Source organism: Bidens hawaiensis, unplaced genomic scaffold (genome assembly GCF_021521415.1).
Source record: "Bidens hawaiensis isolate Kalapana, Puna unplaced genomic scaffold, B.hawaiensis_p1.1 tig00001511_1, whole genome shotgun sequence".
In the NCBI taxonomy this organism is placed as follows: domain Eukaryota; kingdom Viridiplantae; phylum Streptophyta; class Magnoliopsida; order Asterales; family Asteraceae; genus Bidens; species Bidens hawaiensis.
The window spans coordinates 4,018,137-4,039,421 of NW_027491085.1; the positions used below are offsets into that span (position 1 = coordinate 4,018,137).

The 21,285-nt window shown below is 37.6% G+C and overlaps 2 protein-coding genes across 2 annotated transcripts; one reads left to right on the forward strand and one right to left on the reverse strand.

Annotated features, from left to right (window-relative positions):
• Positions 1–9,734: 9,734 nt before the first annotated feature.
• On the reverse strand, positions 9,735–21,020 carry LOC143581319 (lariat debranching enzyme-like). Its single transcript, XM_077064142.1, has 9 exons — positions 20,922–21,020; positions 12,386–12,526; positions 12,076–12,233; positions 11,686–12,001; positions 11,431–11,613; positions 10,725–10,843; positions 10,232–10,362; positions 10,057–10,146; positions 9,735–9,992 (listed from the first exon to the last, which is right to left on the reverse strand). The coding sequence occupies exons 2-9, from the start codon at positions 12,506–12,508 to the stop codon at positions 9,901–9,903; spliced, it is 1,212 nt and encodes a 403-aa protein (XP_076920257.1). The 5' UTR covers positions 12,509–12,526; positions 20,922–21,020; the 3' UTR covers positions 9,735–9,900.
• LOC143582177 (uncharacterized) lies at positions 14,108–16,778 on the forward strand. Its single transcript, XM_077064805.1, has 3 exons — positions 14,108–15,045; positions 15,087–15,919; positions 16,147–16,778. Exons 1-3 carry the CDS (start codon positions 14,108–14,110, stop codon positions 16,776–16,778), a joined length of 2,403 nt encoding a protein of 800 aa, XP_076920920.1.
• Positions 21,021–21,285: the final 265 nt, after the last annotated feature.

Consider the following 21,285-nt stretch of genomic DNA (forward strand, 5'->3'; position numbering starts at 1 on the left):
ACAACTTGCAACGGACGGGCCGGGACCGGCTTCGACTCCGAGGACGAAACGGAAAACCACTCCGTGGTCATCGGATGAGAAGGAAGCCTTGTGTCGGGCTTGGGTAGTCATTTCTGAGGATCGGCGTTGCGGTAATTGTTTTAACGTTTTTAAAAATGATTTTTAATAAAAAAGTTAACTGGAAATCTAATTTAATTACTCATTTGCAGCCGACTACCAAAAAAGCAAGGTTTTTTGGACAAAGGTTAGGGAGACGTTCTATACGCTCGTTGGGAGTACAGAGCGAAACGCCGATATGATTTCGGGTCGGTGGTCCGAAATCAGAAAATTTGTCGGCTTGTTTACTAATCTTTTCAACAGGAACGCCGGTCGTATGAGACCAAGTGGCAGTGATGATTTGGCGGTTTACAATTTCACTGTCGAAGAGTGGAGGCAGGAGTGTTTGCGGAGGTATGGGACGGTGAAGACGTGGGACGATTTAAAGTTGTGGGAGAGGTTGAAAAGGTGTTCCAAGTGGGTTGAGCTTGTGGCGCCGGACCATGATGCGGAAGTAGGGCCGAAACGAACTAAAACTAGTTCGTCTGGAGCGTATAGCACTTCCGCCGGGTCGGATTGCCGCGTTGGATTCGACCTAAACATTGCGGGGGAGGAAACGTCTTCACCGCCGAGGAGGCGGCCATTGGGACGGGACGCCAAGGGGAAAAAACCGGCTGAGGGGGGAGCCGTAAACATCGTCGATCTTGTTGAATCCCTCAATAAATTCAACAAAACCATGGAGGTGGTCTCTAATGACAAAAAGGAAAAAAGTCGAATGAGAAATTTGGACTTCCTTACAAGAGACTTCAGTAACCTAAATCCGGTCGATCAAATGCTGATGGAAAATCAAAAGGAACGTATCCGAAAGAGGTTGATCGAAGAAGACCAAGCCGAAGAATAAGAATAATGTTTTTTTAGTACTTTAATTTTTATTTTATTTTTAGATATTAATGTGTTTTTTTTAATGTGTGTTTTTTTTAATAATTTATGAGTTTTTTTAATAATACGTTTTTTGAATATATTTATAAAAAAATAAAAAAAAATCCGCTGGAGCCCCTGCTGGAGCCCCTCCACACCAGGGCCAGGGGCTCCAGCGGGGGCTCCAACACCCACCTTATCCAGTTTCTCTCTCTGCCACACATCACAATATTATTGGCTGGAGGCCCCACTCGCGCCCCCGTTAGAGCCCCCCACACCCCTCAGCCTAAGCGTAGCACCCGACTCAAGACATTAACTAATTTGCACCTTATTTAATATTGTTTCTCTCTTATACAGTTATACTATAAAATAACTATAATTAGTTCCGTACGTTAGTAAATGTAGCAAAAAAATATATTGTGGAATTTGGTTTACCTAATCTCGTAAGTGTTCCATCCAAATTGTACTTTATATATATATATATAAATTACATTATATAGTGCTTGTTTTGGGTGCAACTCCATATATATATATATATATATAAATTACATTATATAGTGCTTGTTTTTGGTGCAACTCCATATATATATATATATAAATTACATTATATAGTGCTTGTTTTTGGTGCAACTCCGGTCCATGTATATTATATTAAGTTAGCTGAAGATAGTGTCCATGCATGTCATATGTACTTTATAATCTTGTGCCTCCTAGGTAGAGTTGATCAAAAAAACCGGTTCCTGGAACCGAACCGGTGGACCCGAACCGTTTCCTACCCGTTTTTGGTAGGAACCGGACCCTATCTGATTCAACCCGATGATCCGTGACCGGTTCTTGCGTTTCTGAGTGGGGGCGGGTAGGAACCGGTTCTAGCCGTTGGATCGATTAAGCCGTTGGAAATCGTTTTTTTGGCCGTTTTTTGACCGTTGGGGTCAAAAATAGCTGTTTTTTGGCTCCCCCAAGCACCCCACTACTAGTATAAATAGGTATTTGGTGTCATGGGTTCATCACAACACTCAAAACGCAAACCCGAACGCAAAAAAATACAAAAAAACGCTATTACAACGTTTTGAGTTCTCTAATCTCTTGTTTTCTCTTCTTCTATATTCATATTTGTTGTTATGGCTGCCTCACAATCATCGGTTGGTCAAGGTTCCAACGCCGAACCAAGTTTCGTTCGTATTGTACCTCATAATCGTAATCAAGAGATTTGGTGCAATTGGGATTTGGTTGAATTGAGTGACCATTCATTGAAGGCTCGGTGCAAGTTTTGTGGGGTTTATTTAAACCCACTTTCGAATTCAAATTTGAAGAAACACATCGAAAAACCGTATTGCAAGGCGTTGAAAAAGAACATCGATTCGCAACAAACGCAAATGGATAGTGAAGGCGGAATATTTACATACCAAATTGATCGAGTTCAAGATCGTATGGCGAAGTTTGTGATTCAAGAAGCTTTGCCGTTTAGCCACTTCGACAACCCTCGCTTAACCGCCATGATTCGAGATACGCTTCAACCACAATACACTCACGTAAGTCGTCATACTCTTAAACGTTATTGTTTAAAATTGTGGAAGAAGGCCAAAGAGGTACTAATTGCATATTTTGAAAATATAAATACGGGAATAAACTTAACTAGTGATATTGGTCGGCTCCACATGGTCTACCCGAATCTTATCTTTGTGTCACCGCTCATTGGGTAGACCCGTCATCGTAGGAAATGATGAAACGCACCATTGCTTTCGAACTCTTTGAGTATCCACATACGGGAGATAATTTGTTTGAAATTTTAGATTATGTTATAAAAACTTATAAACTAGAAAATAAAATATTTTCAATGGTATTTGATAACGCGTCGAATAATACATCGGCGGTTGATAAATTAAAATTAAAATATACGCCGATTTGCAATGGTGTATTTTTCACTCAAGGTGTGTTGCACATATCATTAAGTTAATCGTGCAAGACGGACTTGCTTCGGATGAGGTTACATCGGTTATAAACGATTTTAGACTAATGCTACATGAAGTTTTTAAGAAAAGTAAAAAAAAAACAAATGGATTATAGAAAATTTTGTAAAGATACGGGAAGAAAAGCTTTGGGAGCTAATTGGGATGTACCTCATCGATGGAATTCCACTTGCACAATGTTTCAAAGTGCTTTGGAACAAAGAGAAACTTTACAAATGTTTCATTCTAGTCTTGCCGAGAATGATTTGGCAATCCCCTTTTCAAATGAGAAATGGGAAATTATCAATGACTTATCGACTTTTCTTGAAGTTTTTAAAACATCAACTACGAAACTATCGGGAACGTATTATCCGACAAGTCCCTTGGTTCTTTCGGAGTTATTTTTAATGGTTAACAATCTTAAAGAATTTGACAATAAAAGTCCAATGTTTTCAAACATCATATTACCAATGAAGTTTAAATTAAAAAAATACTTTCTTGAATTGCCACCGGTTTTTACTTGCGCCGCCGCTTTAAACCCAATGTTAAATGTTACGGGGGTTGAATGTGTGATAGACGAAATTTTTTCAGCCTTAGATATGCACGAAATTGACCCAAACTTTTCAACAGAGGCAAAAAATTATTTTAACTTGAATTTTAAATTTATGTATGACTTTTATTTAAATAAATATGGGTCAAACATACACATGCCTATGCCGGGGGGTCTTCATCAAGTTCAAGTGCTACTAGAGTACGAGATCCCATGATTAGCCTTATGAACACCGTTCGCAACGTAACGGCTAAAAAACAAAGGGGTAACACCCCTTCAAGCGAACTAGGAAGGTATAGTGCAAATGATTACTCTACCGGTTTATCCGAAGATGAATATGGCACTTTTGATGTTTTGGCTTGGTGGAAGGTAAAGGAAACCGAGTTTCCGATTCTTGCCACCATGGCCCGTGATTTACTAACCGTCCAAGCTTCTACGGTAGCTTCGGAATCCGCTTTTTCTCTTAGTGGCAGGGTAATATCGGTGAGAAGAACAAGACTAAATTCGGAGTCGGTGGAGATGTGCATTTGCTTAAAGGATCACTTGGACTCAATCGATCGTATTCAACACGTAACCACTCTCGAAGATGAAACACCACTTGATGTTCGAGTGCACGACGAACAAGAAGGCATTTCTACAAGTAATTCCGAGGAAGAAGTCGCCGCTCAATAATTACGACGAACAAGAAGGCTTTTCTAGAAATAATATGTCACAACTTTATATTTATAAGTTTAATGTTTTGTTAGTTTGTTTTTGAAGATTTTAAAACATGTAACCTTTTTTTTTTTTGAACTTCTTAAAGTAAATAAAATGAATTTTATGTTAATTGTTTTGTTTATTTTTCATGATATACAAATACGAATCGTAGTTTAGAATCCAAATCGCAAACGAAAAAAAAAAAAAAATTTACACTGTAACCGGTTGGAACCGGTTGGAACCGGTTACAGTGTAGGAACCGGTTTAGGAACCGGTAAGAACCGGTTAGATAGGTTAGGGGTCCGAGGGTGGGAGAACCGGTTCGGTTCCCTAACCGGTTCGAGCCTGGAACCGGTTTAAAAGGGGGTTTTGAATATAGGAACCGGTTAGGAACCGGTTCCGGTTCCTAGTCCCAAACCGTTTTGAACATCTCTACTCCTAGGTGTCGAGCATGGCACACAATCGTCACACAATATTATGTATGTCAGTGGGAGTTATTGAGGTTAAACTCTCCACGATCTCACCAACTTCATAGCGGTGTATGATGATCCAAATCCGGATATGGTATTAAGTAATAGATCCTGATACATTGTTATGCATCGGGTCATGTTATTATGTAGAACCATATCGATCCCTTTAGACATCTAAAGTAAAGTATTTGTTTATCCACTAATACACATGTATGCATTCACAAGTATTGACACAATGATATACAACTATTAACCCACTAATGGCAACTACTCGGTGATTTGGCGACCTAGTATCTATCTGGTCGATTGTTTTATGCTCATGTGGTTTAATGTGAAGATGTACTTTAATCAACTTCTTGGAACTTCGATCTCTACCCGTTTTTAACTTACTATCGGATAATTTGTTGAATCTTGCTTGATTATATATTAATACATTTGCAGTATAATTATGCATTTAGATAAATTTCATGGTTTGGTGTAAAAGTTGATTTTTTAATATTCTATATATATATATATATATATATATATATATATATATATATATATTACTTTTTGTTTAGCATATATATTTGCAAGATGAAAAGTAATCACAACTTGAAATGTGGCCTATTGCTAAGCCTAGTGTGGTATTAACCAAGGGACGTGGGTTTCATTCCTAGCAACATCACACCTTCTTTCTTAGTTTACTTTTTTTCTTTTGTTCTTTTTCAAAGTTTTATAACTTGGCTAAATTATTAACTTTTGAATAGCCAAATTAATTTTTAACTTACTTTTCTTAAATATATTAATTTTTGGTATCTAAGCGTTAGACATATTTATTTTTTGGGTTTATTTCTGGCACTGTCACAAACCTAACCAGTACCTACTAAACTCATGTCAACTATTAATCGAATACTATTATATTCTGATTGTTCACTAATTTACTTTTTGGTTTTAGTGTGGTTACCGTAAAAAAGCTAACCGTTACCGATTCGCACCGCTGCAACGCAGCGGGTTGTTACCTAGTTCTTTTTTTTAATCTTGGAATGTTGATCGAGCTTATTTTGTGAAGATTTTTATGTTATTGAAGTTTCTAGTTACTTTTATGATATTGAGACTCCAATAAATAATCATGTTTAATTCAAGCGTTCTAATAGTGTCAATAATTTAGATTGCATCACATAGTATTCGCTGACCATACATACGTTTCACTGTCGTGCGTTGACATGCATAACTAAAATAGTGTTAATAATTTCATTTTCATTTTGCACGGTTGCATTTTTTCATGTAAAAAGGCAAAAACCTAAAACTAAACTATTTATTTAAAATTACTTTATGTGTGACGGTTTGACTGTAGATTATAAAAATATTTCTTAGTTAATAATGAAATATGATAATATCTAATACAAAACCGAGAGTCGTGTCGAACTACACAAAAAAGAGCTTAGAGGGGAAATAAAAAGTCATAATCAACCGCCCCATTCATTCTCATTTCCATTCACATACCACCGTTTAAATAAAAGCATACATTATCACTAGCTTATTAATTAAATAAAACTTAAAAAGCATCTATATTTAAATATTATATCATTCATCTTTATTTTATTTGATTTTATTTATATATCAAAAGTAACGTTTTTATATATTAATCAGATCAAACATGTCAAAAAAGGAAGCAATTAATTTTAAATTCTTGTGTCCCACATCTTTATCCTTGTTTTTTTTCTCTGGCATTAAAAGAAATATGTTCTTAGTGTTTGTTCTCAAAAGGTGAAATGTGCATTTTTAAAGTGTTAAAAACTGTTAATTATCCAATATTTCTTATTAAAAAATACTATGTTGATATTCTAGTAAAATGATATAGGTCATAGTTAATAGTATTCTCAATTTATTCTTTATTTATATTCTCACTTATATAATTATTTTAAATATCATTATAGTTTTTCTTTCCTTTTCAATGAGATAATACAGCTTTATACATTTATTATTATATTTTCTTTACTCTTCACTCACAACTACTTTTAAAAAACTATTAAAAAATTATATAGTATTAAAAAATTACTCTCTCATCTACTCACAACCACATTATATAATTTACAAAACTTCCTCATATATTTTTAGGGCACGGGTTGTGAATGCTCAAAGGGTTGAAATCTTATGGTCTCACGCTCGAAACCTGACTCGAGAGGGTTTTCCCACAACTGTAGGTTTTCTTCTTAATGGTGTTATTTCGTGAGTTAGGCCTAAAGCATTAAAATCAGATGGAATGTTGGCATCACGTCTCAAGAAGACTCACTCAAATATTGAAAGTAGTTTCAAAAACCGTTTAAGAAACAAAAAAACCAGGGCTTAAGTTAATTACTAATTTTCCGGCAATATGATATATTGAATGAATGGAACCACGGCCTAAACAAGTTTGCCCTTTTTAAACATTTATTATCTTAAACTAGTATTAATATTAATGAAATGTATATACCTTTTTTTTATTAGTTTTGACATAGACCGTACGTTTGGTCTAAAACAAGTTTGTCCTTTTTAAACAAACTGATGTAAACAGCTATTATCTAAAACTAGTATTAATGGCATGCATACCTTTGTTTAGTTTTGACATAAACTTAATTGCTTCTCTAAAGAGAAAAAAGAAAAAATAATTTATATATATATATATATATATATGAATGTACGGGTGCATTGAATTTTAGTCTTGTCAATAGGGTAAAAGATTAAATGATAAAGTTCAACAATAATTGGGTAGTTTTGTTTTGATATACAAATGTTAAGTGGATCTGTTTCTAAATAAAAGAAGCTAGCTATGGTTTAGAATACATGATATAGCTAGCTAGCTAGCTAGTCAAAAAGAAAAAGACTATATAGATGGATGGATGGTTGCTAGCTTCTTAAGTGTATGGACAAACTCACATCATTTAGTTGCAGGCTTCATTATATGTGTCAATACCGCGCATGAGACGAAGCAGAGAGACAGAGGGGGGTCGATAAAACTCTCAAAATGGTATTCTTCCCTCATTATTGGTCGCATGTCGCTACCTTCATGTAAGTGTAATCTTGACATATCTTATTACCCAAGTTCGAATCCCTCTTACAATGATGCAGTCCATATTTCAGAAAACATATATAAGTTGGAATTCGAACCTGAGACCCCCACAAGAAACCCTAAGAAAAACCTAGTAACCACTCGATATAATTAATAGTCAAGAATTTTAATATATGAGTATATGGTTTTTCATTAAGTAGTTTTGACACACTCAAACCACATTTGAAAATTGAATGGTATGGAGAATACGTGTAGGAGTATCCTAAAAGGACTTGTTAAACTTGTTTACTTAAAATGGAATCTGTTTGCTTTACTTCCAAGTGTTAGAAAGCATAAGTAGTGGGATCAATCAAGTCGTTTTGACTTTGTAGTGCTTTGTGGTTTGACTGTTTGGTCGGTTAGTCGGTTTTTAATGAAAGGAAAGTATGAACGAATAAGGGAAAAAGAATCTAATTAAGAAGCCATGAACACCAATCAGTTTATAATATAATGTGTCACTTGTTGTGTCCTTAAGTGGTTGATAAAGTTCAACAATAATGTATCATTGTATCAACACTTTTTTTTTCTTTTAACGTTTATATATATGTCTTCATTGCCTACATTGTTATTATTTACTTTTTAAATGTAAAGCTACTTTACATGTGAGCTTGATAACATTAGTTTTTTAAATTGTAATAAATTATGTAACATTTTACAAAAATGTATTATATCAACCGTGTCGGGTTAATCATTACAGGTTGAATGGTTTTGTGTTGGCAGATTGAACGATTCAACCTGAACAAAGCCAATATGTTTATTTACATATGCTAAAAAACATGTAACATGAATGTGACATGTATACCCAATTTATCTAAATGTGATACGGGTTGACGGGTAGCAATCAAGTCAAAACACGTTAACTAGGTTGGTGGATGGTAATAAATGAGTTAAACAAGTCAACTCAAACACGAGACGTATAATTAAACGTTGCTCATGTATTAACCATGTTATATATGAAACCCAAAACATGATTATCTTTCTATCATGCTCGTACGTGTTCATGTGCTGTCGGAAATTGCCACCTCTACTTGGTATTAGTTAACAAGGTAAATGGAGTTGAAAATGCTCAACTTAAAATGGGTATGACTTTGATTGCATTTGAAGTTAGTGGACCAATAAGTAATGAACGAAAAGGTCTAGTATGATCCATTCTTGTGGTAAACGTCATAGGCGGTTAACATGTGTAGTACCTGAATTCCATCTCTGAAGCACCGATGTTCACATGGCCAAGTTATTCTTTTAAGATATTATTAGCAAGGGTTCCAAAGTTAGACATGGAAAGTGAGTTCTTGACTCACTTTTAGCGGTCAACCAAAGGTGATTACCGCACAATTGGTATCTTGACTCATTGATTACGTGGAAAGCAAAAAGTAAGTATGCATTTGACAACCACCCCCCCCCCCCCCCCCCCCGGGGGGGCACGGGGACGTTATGTTCATAACTTCATATCCAAAATGTTCAATGTGAAACTTAAAAATGCATAGCTTGAGGCTACATATGAAGTTACCAGACACATAACTAATAGATAATTTAGACTAGTCGTTAGACCCAAATTCTATCATCTTGATCCCCAGTATCAGTGTTTTGCAAATTTTTTTATTGCAATTAGTTCCTAAATTTTTATTTGCAATAATAATTTATTAATTCACACCCATATTTTGGTCCCTGATCACAGGCTGTCAATTCAATTTCAAGACTTGATCAAACCTAGCAAAAAAAGATGGTCTTCCCTATAAACAGAAACATGGTTGTCATTCAATAATATTCTACTTTTTTTCCTATCAAAGAGTTGTCATGTTATGTTGTGCATCACTAAGCCAGCCACCCCAACCAACAATTGTGGCATAAAACATCTAGAAGAACCAAAAAAAATGAAGTTAAATAAGCGTTTAGTATTTAGATTGTATGCTTACAAGCTAAGAACATCTTTCCGTTAACGTCAAGTCAAGTCCATGCTAATAATAACAAACCTACACGTAAAGCAAATTCCATCCTACACACTTAGTTATTAGACATGCATTATTTATTTTATATGCATACATACATCACATCCTAAACCAAACCAAAGTACCAACCCAAACCTATATCTTTCTGGCAGGTAAAACCATATTGGTTAAACTGGTGGTTAAAAGTGCATGTGTCATACATTACAATTTCTAACCATTAACATCAAATATTAATAAATTGTTACCAACAGAATAATAATTTATTCTAATCATCACCATCATCATCATCATCATCATCATCTGGAAGTTGGATTTCATCCTCATCCTCAATGCCTCCATTTTCACCATCATCATCAACTACATATGCACAAGCATCATCATTATATTGACATTTTACAAAACAATAATAATAATCTCATACCTCTAGAAACCGATGAGTTTGTGTCATCAAGAACATATGGAAGTTCTAGAAGCCGTAACAAACCTTCTGTTTGAGGATTACGATTGTGCTCTATACATACAAACAAACCTAGTTTAGCACTAGAAGACCTCGCTTGTAACTTGTTAAGATATCAAAGAGACATTTGAATATATACCAGGAACGGGACCAGTCTGAGAGGAATTATAGCATGGGACCGTGCACACAAACTCGAAAGGTTTACTTCCTCTAGATTGCAGCTTACTCTTTACCCTTTCACGGCTATCTTTCAAGTCAAGTTGTTTACCCCTACAACCACCACAAACTCAACTACTTTATGTGTAGAAGGCATAAGAAACCAACATACTTTTTTTTCTCACAAAAGTCCGTCAGCATTTTTTTGCACATGTTAAATCTAAACAAAATTGTTTGAAACCGGTACATCTAAAATGTTTTAATAAAAAGCTAGTATGAAAAAATATAAGTCACATGAAAAAATTTATAAACACATAAACAAAACAACCAGCTGAATCAATTTCAAGTTTAAAAAAAAAAAGATTCGTGATTTTGTTAAATTATAAAACGTATAGGGACTTTAATGTGCAAAAAAACTGTTGAGGAACAGAACGTATGCTAGTTTTAGAGAAAATGAAGTTTCCTTGGTTAAATACCCGAAATATGAGCGTCTTGCGGTCAGAGGAAAAATGGAGTTGTATCTATGAGTTATTGCTAGCCACTCTTCATCATACTGAATCTCATATGGCCCAGGCTCTGATTCAACTTCTACAATCTAAGTAAATAAAAAAAATTTAAAAACAAAAAAGAAAAAATGGTTATGTCATGAAGAAGCCCCCAGTGGAGACTGTAGGCTTCTAAATGAACCGAACAAACATAAATGGATGCATGTTCGTGTTCAGTAATGTATCTTCAAATGGGCAAAGGATCAAGCACGGACAACTAAACGAACAAGGTTTTCTTGTTATTGTTTATTCGTTAAGAAAACGAACGTGTTCGTGTTCGTGTTCATTTATGTTCTCGCTCACTAACTGTATAAACATAAGGTTCACGAACGAACATAACTGAGGTAAAACCAACTAAAAGTAATTGTGATTTGTGAACTGCAATGTGTTGGGCCTAAAAAAATATTAAAACTACACAAAACTGTAATGGGCCAAACAAATTTTAATGAATAAATTAACGAATGTAAACAATGGTAAAGTAACATATACGAACAAACATAAATGATATTAAATGAACGAACGTTCACGAACATAAATGAACAGACGAAACATGTGTTCATGTTCGTTCGTTTAACTAACTGGGAAAAAAAGTGTTTGTTCATGTTCATTTATTAAAAGAAAATCTGTGAAACTGTACCTGCAAAAATTTGCGTCCAGGAATACACTTATCGAGTGCAAGAAACTTTGTAACAGGACCACCATCACCATGTTGAACTAAAGCAGCAAATTTGCAATGTAGGTGAGCCGAGAACCAGTAAGGAGGTTTTAACTTTTCTAGCAACTCTGCAGCCGGTTTACTTCCCAAACTTTTATCCTGAATCTGTACAACATATTCAATATTATTTATTATCAACCCAATGAGCGAACAACCATAATAACATAATTCGGTTACCTCCTCCTCGAAGTAAGGCTTATCACGTAAAAGAGCTTTACAATCTCCATGGTCAGTGATACCAAGGGGCCAATCATGTGAAACAAATATATCAAGAGGTTCCTCAACTTGCATTAGTTTGTGAACGTCATACTCACGCACATGGTATACCGACTTGATATCTCTACTGTTATATGGAGGCCTTTCAAAATGTCCTAAATGATAATGGTTAGACTTGTAAATTCCAGAAAGACCACCGATGCGAATGCTTCCAAACTTAACCACTCCTGCAAATCCCAAAAAGTATATATTAGGTGCTGCCCATCCTCCATAGTATCTACATAAACAGCAGAGTTAGTGATCTTACAATGATAACATATCATAAAAAAAATAAAAACAAGAAAAACTCACAGTTCCCAGAGGTAGTTGGATGCTTCATGATTTCCTCCAATAAATATAGTTGGAAATGGGGCTACTTTTTCTCCCGAGTAATACTTCCAGAAAGAATTCATGGCCCTGTATTTAGGCGGTACACTTAAGCTTTCCAAATCCTTCTCATTTCTAACAGCCTGCTCAAAGAAACAGCACTATCTCAGATTGGCACTGTTTCATACAATTACAGTGAAAAGGTTTTATATGTGTATTTAGAGAATAATATCGACGTGTTCTGCTATATCATCATATTATAATAACAGTTATATTGGAAAGAAAACTGCCTGACCTGGAAATCACCACAACAAATTAGAAGATCAATTTGTGTCCTCTCAACTTGTTGTAAATGCAAGAGAGTTGCATAGACATTATCTAGATCCCCGTGCATGCATCCTTCTATGGCGATCTTCATCGATATCTATAAATTAAACTGTCAATGATATACATATTAGTAAAATTAGAAACCAAAGTTAATTTGAATCATTATGTCCAGGTGACATGGAAAATTAAATAGTGTTAATCTCTCGTAACCTCTAAACAAGGATATGCACAATGAAAAACAAGAAGATCTCAAATGTGAAAGGCTATCGTATCATACAATTCAAGTTCAGAAAATTTGAAGAAGACAAAGCACTGACTATGTAACCTGTACATGAATTGTCTGAGTCTGGTTTATTGTTTTCATGAAACATTACCACCGTTTCATAGAAGCTGGTTGTTATTAATAGTACACCCACTATCATAACACTGGCATCTTTTCATTTGATGAAAAAAGTAGCTGGGTGCAGCCCATGCATAATGGGTTATAAAATTCGTTTAGCTGAAGTTTTTTTAACCAACATTGATCATCAATCCACGTTGGATTAATCTCATAACTTGATACGAATGGGCCAGCTGTAATCTCAAATGAGGGACCACCACCAATATTGCAGGTGTATTCTAGAAAGGGTAAAAGGGGTATTTCTAAAAGTGGCTAAAGAAGTTGTTAGAAAAGAGGTTGTAAATAGGAATAAATGATGTCAGGCGAGGTAGGCAAAAGTTTGTTAGATTTGTGGGGCTCATGCATGTGCATTGACAGAGGGCACAGCCCTGGTTATTTTGTACTCTGTATTTTTCATTTTTCCAGTAATATCACTCTATCTTCCTGCTTCCTTAATTTTCTTCACTGTTCCATTAATTCATCACTCAATTAACCATCAGATCCCATCATAACTTCACAAGTTGTCTTAGTAACGCTTGCTTTGGTAAAAGGTGGCACCCGACCAAATCCAGACTTTGTAATAATGCAGTATGCTGAACATGGTCAGCTTATACAAACGATAGTAAAAGGGTCGAAGCTTACAATCAACTCATATTATTTATAATTCATATCAACTCATGTATATCTCTTATTAAACTTAATCTAGTAATTTATCCAGAGTTCCAGACTACAACATATAGTTTTTCTGTGGCAAAAGCTGGCAGCTAAATTCTTCGGTCCTTTTCAAATCATTGAGAAACTAGGCCCTGTGGCTTATCGGTTACAATTGCCTCCTTCCTCTAAAATTCACCCGGTTTTCCATGTTTCTCTATTGAAAAAGGCTGTCAAAACACCTATTGATTCTGTTTTACCAGTTGAGCTGGACCTCGAAGCCAAGGAAGTTCCAGTACCCGCAGCCATTCTGGCTTCCAGAATGATTATCCGTGATGCTGAGTCTCTGAAATAGTGGTTGATTCAGTGGAAGGGGCAGCCGGAGGAAGAGGCTTCCTGGGAAGATGCTGAGTGGATAGATGCCCAATTTCCTAATTCAAGTCCTGTGGACAAGACTTTAACGGATGGGGGAAGCAATGATACGAATGGGCCAGCTGTAATCTCAAATGAGGGACCACCACCAATATTGCAGGTGTATTCTAGAAAGGGTAAAAGGGGTATTTCTAAAAGTCTCAAAGGGTAAAAGGTGTATTCTAAAAGTTATGAGATTAATCCCATCATTGGTCCGACCTGCTTCTGACCTGCCGTTAATCTTGTGCCATGGAAACCCGTACGAATACTCGATTGGACTCACAAGAGTCTCAAATCAAGCAGTTACAGTCGGATGTTGCAGAAATTCGTTCATCACTGACACACATCGAGGCTGACCGAGCGGAATCCGCTGAATTCCGGAAGGTCGTTCTCTCTTGGATGAGGCAATTTGAGAAGAAACCGTCAGATAGCTCTGGATCTGGATCTGGGGTTTCAGGTATGGAATTCTCTTCATCTGGTTCTCCACATGCTTCCACGGTAACTCCTTCGGGACTGCCTTGGGCTGTGAAGAAAGTCAAATTGCCTGAGTTTTTTGGCTTCGATCCACAAGGTTGGATTCAGAAAGCTTCTCAGTACTTCGATATTAATAATACTCCAGATGAATTGCGTCTCCGATTGGCTAAATTGAGCATGGTTGGGGTGGCGCAACACTGGTTTACGGTGATTACGTTTGTGCACGATTCTCTCACGTGGTCGGAATTTGAAACTGAATTGATGCAACGGTTTAGTGGGCTAGAAATTCAAAACCCTTACGAAGAGTTGGCAACGATTAAACAATCGTCAATTCACGACTACATAGAAGATTTCGAATACCTGCTGTCTTTGGTTCCACGTTTACCGGAATCTCAGGCTATGGGTTACTTCGTGGCCGGATTAAAGGATGATGTGAAGAAATGGGTTCGTTTACACCGACCACAATCTCGTTTGGACGCGATGCACCTTGCTAAGAATGCTGAAGAGATGCTCCGGCCAGGTTCCGGTACGGGTTCTATTTCCCGTTTCCGTTATGCTCCTCGTGTTGGGCCTTACCCTAATGGGCTGAGTGATGGCTCTAATTTGTGGGGCCGTCTGAGTCCAAGTTGGGTAACCCTATTTCTAAACCGGATCGCACCTCGTCCTTCAGATCTGATACGCCCAGACCTTCTTCCTTTACTCCCAAATCTCAGGTAACTCCTTTTGATTCTGGTCAATTGTTTCATCGTGACAGAGGTGTCCGTTCTCTTTCTCGTTCAGAGTGGGACGACCGTCGGAAAAAGGGTTTATGTTTTCGTTGTGGGCAGCAGTACGGTCCGGCTCATAAGTGTCCAGAGGGGAAACTAAGGGTTATATTGCTGGGGGATGATGAATACGATTTGGAAGATGGGGAGAATATGATGCTAGCATCCCAAGATGCTAGTGAAGTACTAAAAACAGATGGTCTTCCAACCGGGACGTGTTTAGCATTGGAATTTCCGGGGTTAATGTGTGATTCAGGAGGGGCTAAGACTCTTCGTTTTGAAGGGATTTTACAAGAGATTCCAGTTAGTATTCTGGTAGACAGTGGTGCGACTCACAATTTTATTTCTCGTCGGGTGGCGATTACCTTAGGGCTGCCGATGTTTACATTTGCAGGGATTAGAATTAAATTGGGAGATGGGCATCATGTATTTGTTACGGAGATGTGTCACCGGGTCTCAGTCCAGATTAATTCTTGTACGTTTGTTGTCGACGCCTTAGTGTTCGATACGGATTGTTTGGATTTAATTCTGGGCATGGCGTGGTTGGGAACTTTGGGGGAGGTCATTCATGATTGGCACATGGCATGGATGCAATTTCAATTCAACAGTCAGACGGTTCGTTTACAGGGACTTCATTCGGGACAGTCTTCCCCTCCCGCCCTACAACAATGGCTTTCTCAAACTGATGTTCTTCCCACTTCTTCTGTTTCAAACAGCCTTATTGATTCTTCTTTTCCCCTGCACAATTCCTTAACCGTGGACCAACAACATTCTATTCTAAGCATCCTTGAGCAATTTGCTGCTATCTTTCTTGCTCCTACGGGTCTGCCGCCTTCCCGTTCTCACGATCATGGCATCCTTCTTAACACTACCGAGCCTATTTGTGTTCGGCCATATCGATATCCTCACATTCAAAAATAGAAATTGAACGCCAGGTTCAGGAGTTATTAGAGTTGGGCATGATTCGTCCTAGTATAAGTCCCTATTCTAGCCCGGTTATCTTAGTCCAAAAAAAAGATAACTCTTGGCATATGTGTGTTGATTATAAAGCCTTGAACAATGCGACTACTCCCGATAAGCTTCCTATTCCGGTGGTGGATGAGTTATTGGACGAGCTCCATGGTGCCCGGTTCTTCTCCAAATTGGATCTTAAATCGGGTTACAATCAGATTCGTATGCGGGAAGACAGCATTGAGAAAACAGCGTTTCGGACTCATGACGGACACTACGAATATTTAGTTATGCCTTTTGGGTTGACTAACGCTCCGGCTACCTTTCAAGCGGTAATGAATAATGTTTTTCGCCCTTTTTTACGTCGAAGTGTGGTTATATTTTTCGATGATATACTAGTGTATAGTCCTACATGGGAGTCTCACTTGCAAGATTTACACTCAGTTTTCTCAATTTTGTTACAACATCAGTTTAAAGTTAATAAACGAAAGTGTTCTTTTGGGCAAGTGGCTATGGAATACTTGGGGCATGTCATCGATGGACAGGGGGTTTCTATGGATCCAAAAAAAATAGATGCTGTGATGGATTGGCCCGCCCCTAAAACTATCAAAGGCCTTCAGGGTTTTTTTGGCCTAACGGGCTATTATCGGAAGTTTGTAAAAAACTATGGGTCCATTGCCCGACCCCTCACCGAGTTAACCAAAAAAAGATGCTTTTTCTTGGAATTCTGAAGCCCAACAAGCTTTTGAACTTCTCAAACAAGCTATGGTTACCGCCCCTGTTCTTCATCTTCCGGATTTTACTAAACCATTTATGGTAGAGTGTGATGCCTCGGGTCGGGGTATCGGGGCAGTCTTATTACAAGACCACAAGCCTATAGCTTATTTTAGCAAGGCGTTAAGTGACCGAAATTTAGCCAAATCTGCTTATGAACGAGAAATTATGGCGTTGGTTTTATCAGTTCAACATTGGCGACCATATCTTTTAGGAACACATTTTACGGTCTTTACCGATCTGAAAAGTTTAAAATTTTTGTTACAACAGCGCGTTACATCACCGGATCAACAAAATTGGGTGGCCAAGTTATTAGGTTACCACTTTGATATTCAGTACAAACCGGGTCGCGAAAACAGGGCGGCAGACGCGTTGTCTCGTCGTGCTGACAGCGGGGAACTCACTCAGCTTGTTTCTTCTCCTCTATGGTTACAAGGTGCTGCTCTGATTGAGGAGTCCAAATCTGCTCCAGAAATTCAACAACTTATCTCCAAATTGCAGATCCAGCCGGCTAAACTTACTGGTTATGCAATTAAACATGGGGTGCTGTATTATCATGATCGGTTGGTGATTTCCCGACACTCCAAATTTATTCCCGATCTTCTTCACGAATTCCATACCACAGCATCAGGTGGGCATTCCGGGTTTTATCGAACTTATCGGAGGCTGGCTGCTACGTTGTATTGGTCGGGTATGACCTCCACTATCAAAGATTTCATCCGCGAGTGTGAGATCTGCCAACGCTGTAAAGCGAGTTCTGCTGCTCCAGCTGGGTTATTGCAGCCGCTGATTATCCCTGAGGTAATTTGGGAAGAATTGTCAATGGACTTTATTGTGGGGTTACCGAATTCAAAAGGGTTCAATGTCATCCTGGTGGTGGTTGACCGTCTGTCAAAATACGCACATTTTCTTTTGTTGAAACACCCTATACAGCAAAGACGGTGGCTGATCTCTTTATCAAAGAAATTATTCGTCTTCATGGCATACCCAAGTCTATTGTCAGTGATCGCGATCCACTGTTTCTTAGTAAATTTTGGCAGGAGATTTTCAAGTCTATGGGAACCAAATTACAAATGAGTTCGGCGTATCACCCCGAAACAGATGGTCAAACCGAGGTTATTAATCGTTGTGTAGAGGCTTATCTTCGTTGTTTTGCTGACGATCAGCCCAAAAACTGGGCTAATTGGATTCATTGGCCGGAATTTTGGTACAACACTACCTTTCATGCCTCCACGGGTACATCCCCTTTTGAAACGGTTTACGGACGCCGCCCCCCATCTGTCTTTCAGTTTATACCTGGTGAAGTTCGTGTGGAGTCTGTGGCACATGATCTTTTGGATCGCGATGAGGCCCTTAAACAACTCAAGAATCATCTAGCCAATGCTCAAGCGGCCATGAAAACTCAAGCCGACAGTCACCGACGTGATGTTTCATTTGTAGTGGGCGAATGGGTCTATGTCAAACTTAAACCATATCGCCAAATGTCGGTGGTTAGTCGTATTCACCAAAAGCTGGCAGCTAAATTCTTCGGTCCTTTTCAAATCATTGAGAAACTAGGCCCTGTGGCTTATCGGTTACAATTGCCTCCTTCCTCTAAAATTCACCCGGTTTTCCATGTTTCTCTATTGAAAAAGGCTGTCAAAACACCTATTGATTCTGTTTTACCAGTTGAGCTGGACCTCGAAGCCAGGGAAGTTCCAGTACCCGCAGCCATTCTGGCTTCCAGAATGATTATCCGTGATGCTGAGTCTCTGAAATAGTGGTTGATTCAGTGGAAGGGGCAGCCGGAGGAAGAGGCTTCCTGGGAAGATGCTGAGTGGATAGATGCCCAATTTCCTAATTCAAGTCCTGTGGACAAGACTTTAACGGATGGGGGAAGCAATGATACGAATGGGCCAGCTGTAATCTCAAATGAGGGACCACCACCAATATTGCAGGTGTATTCTAGAAAGGGTAAAAGGGGTATTTCTAAAAGTGGCTAAAGAAGTTGTTAGAAAAGAGGTTGTAAATAGGAATAAATGATGTCAGGAGAGGTAGGCAAAAGTTTGTTAGATTTGTGGGGCTCATGCATGTGCATTGACAGAGGGCACAGCCCTGGTTATTTTGTACTCTGTATTTTTCATTTTTCCAGTAATATCACTCTATCTTCCTGCTTCCTTAATTTTCTTCACTGTTCCATTAATTCATCACTCAATTAACCATCAGATCCCATCATAACTTCACAAGTTGTCTTAGTAACGCTTGCTTTGGTAAAAGGTGGCACCCGACCAAATCCAGACTTTGTAATAATGCAGTATGCTGAACATGGTCAGCTTATACAAACGATAGTAAAAGGGTCGAAGCTTACAATCAACTCATATTATTTATAATTCATATCAACTCATGTATATCTCTTATTAAACTTAATCTAGTAATTTATCCAGAGTTCCAGACTACAACATATAGTTTTTCTGTGGCAAACAATTAGGGTCAACTTGATGGGAATAAATTAAATTTCTCAACCTCAAGGATGTGCTGTATGTTCACTTGTTCAGTACAGAGAAAGATCAAAACAAAAGAAGATGGTTATACAATTCATCACTATTAGAAGTTTCAAACACCGGGACGGAGACTGTTTATGTCATTTCCGATTAAGGCAATCATTCAAAACTCAAGTTCACATTTTTAAACAGATCTCAAGGTAAGTATGTTTACATATGCCGTATGTACATAACAGAGGATCCAATGATCCAAAGTATGGTTTAAGATTCATTTGTAAACCCTAACCTTTTTTTTCTTTATTTATCAGTTTTAGTGTTACATTTAACAAATAAGTTGCACAGATCATAAATGAAATGATCAACTTACACAATCAGAATGCTCTCGCATGACACCTTTGTTTCGTTTATCGTTGTTCTGATTAATTTTCCTAATTTTTAATTGGGTTTAAATTAGAAGCAGCATTTTAGTATAGTGCTTTCGAATTTCTTTCAATTAAGAAGAGCATTGTAGTATAGCCAGTAGTTCTTCATTTCCTAATGACAGATTATTATAATCCTATATCACATTAGAGGTATTTTATATATCTAACATCTAAAAGCACAATAATTATTAAACTGCCCATATTTTTGTTGTTCAATCAGAAGACTCTCTCCATGATAATATCATGTTGGACATGGTTCCCCATTATTGTCTGATACAGCAAAACAGGCTCGGGTATAAAATGAGATTAATAACTTCCTAAATCCATAGAATCAACAATGACAAGCGTTCGCCAATACACACATTATGTTTTTTACATATGCTTTTTGAAAGCGAGTCAGAATAATTAGTTAATAGATAGTGTTGGATTAACCTGTGGACAGTGTTGTTAAAATCGACTTAGGCGACCGATAGTCGGCACCTAGGCGCTAATAGGACCCCAAGCACCTCGAGTTTTGGCTAATCGGAAGCTCTAGTCGGTCGAAATCGGTCCTAGTCGGTCAAAATCAGTCCACATCCTTAACTCGGCCCAGAAGTTTTTTAGTGAAATCCGGCCCAAATACACTTTTTAACCTAGATGACTAGACCATAAACTTTTAATTACTTGATTTGCTATGTTATAGGTTAAATGTTTGAACTTTGAACTGTTTTCAAGTATTTTATTCATATTGATGTGTGTGTGTGTGTGTGTTTGAAAAATTATATATAAAAATTCCAATCCAATTAATCCTAGGCGGTACCCAACCACCCGACTAGTGCCTAGAGACTTCTGCAACACTGCCTGTGGATGATCTTCTATGATTATTATGGCATAATATAATCAGTTTTATAACACCTATGACCCATGTAGCCCTAATTAAAGCTTCTTTTTTATCTATCTATTCTGACTATTCAATTGACAAATAATGAGTTTCAAATGCACATCCAGGCACCAGGTTAGCTAACAATAAGCTTTAATTTACTGGCTTAAAGTAGTTAGAGAGGCCAATATTAGTAGCTTTTAGAGGGGAATTATCCTTAACAACAAATTAACATCTAATTCAAGTGTCTAACAAATTCAATTTCAGCATAATGAATCTAATTTCAACAAATTAAAAAACATAATTTACCTTAATGGAGTGAAGGCTGTCAAAAGTTACCCTAGACTCGGTCAGGAAGTCCGGCGAGTGAGGCGGCGACGGTGAGGAGTTGACAGTCGTGATATTTTTCTGTCTTACTTGGGCTTAATTAACGCATATGTTATTATGACCCTTGTTTGGGCTAAATTTTGGGCCTTGGACAATCGATTCGGTTCCTCTCTCTAGTTTTTTGCTTTTTTTTAACACCAAGAATCTCACGTGTAAACTTACTCTTTCGGGGCTATGTTTAATGTTTATCCGACCACCATGAGACCGTACCTCCTGATGCGCGGGAACCGGATGAAATCCGTAAACCGTCGTCTTCTGTTGGGTTCGAACCCGGGATTAAAACTCTGATTCGTCATTTCACCAAGATATCATTCGA

Bases quoted from the DNA above. Each gene is read 5' to 3' on its own strand.
- LOC143582177 (XM_077064805.1), top strand. From the start codon at position 14,108: ATGGAAACCCGTACGAATACTCGATTGGACTCACAAGAGTCTCAAATC. The intron at 15,046-15,086 runs GTAACTCCTTTT...TCATCGTGACAG, and splicing joins CCTTTACTCCCAAATCTCAG to AGGTGTCCGTTCTCTTTCTC. The intron at 15,920-16,146 runs GTCTGCCGCCTT...TTGATTATAAAG, and splicing joins TATCTTTCTTGCTCCTACGG to CCTTGAACAATGCGACTACT.
- LOC143581319 (XM_077064142.1), bottom strand. From the start codon at position 12,508: ATGAAGATCGCCATAGAAGGATGCATGCACGGGGATCTAGATAATGTC. The intron at 12,002-12,075 runs GTGAGTTTTTCT...CTGTTTATGTAG, and splicing joins TCCAACTACCTCTGGGAACT to ATACTATGGAGGATGGGCAG. The intron at 10,844-11,430 runs GTACAGTTTCAC...TTATTTACTTAG, and splicing joins CTGGACGCAAATTTTTGCAG to ATTGTAGAAGTTGAATCAGA.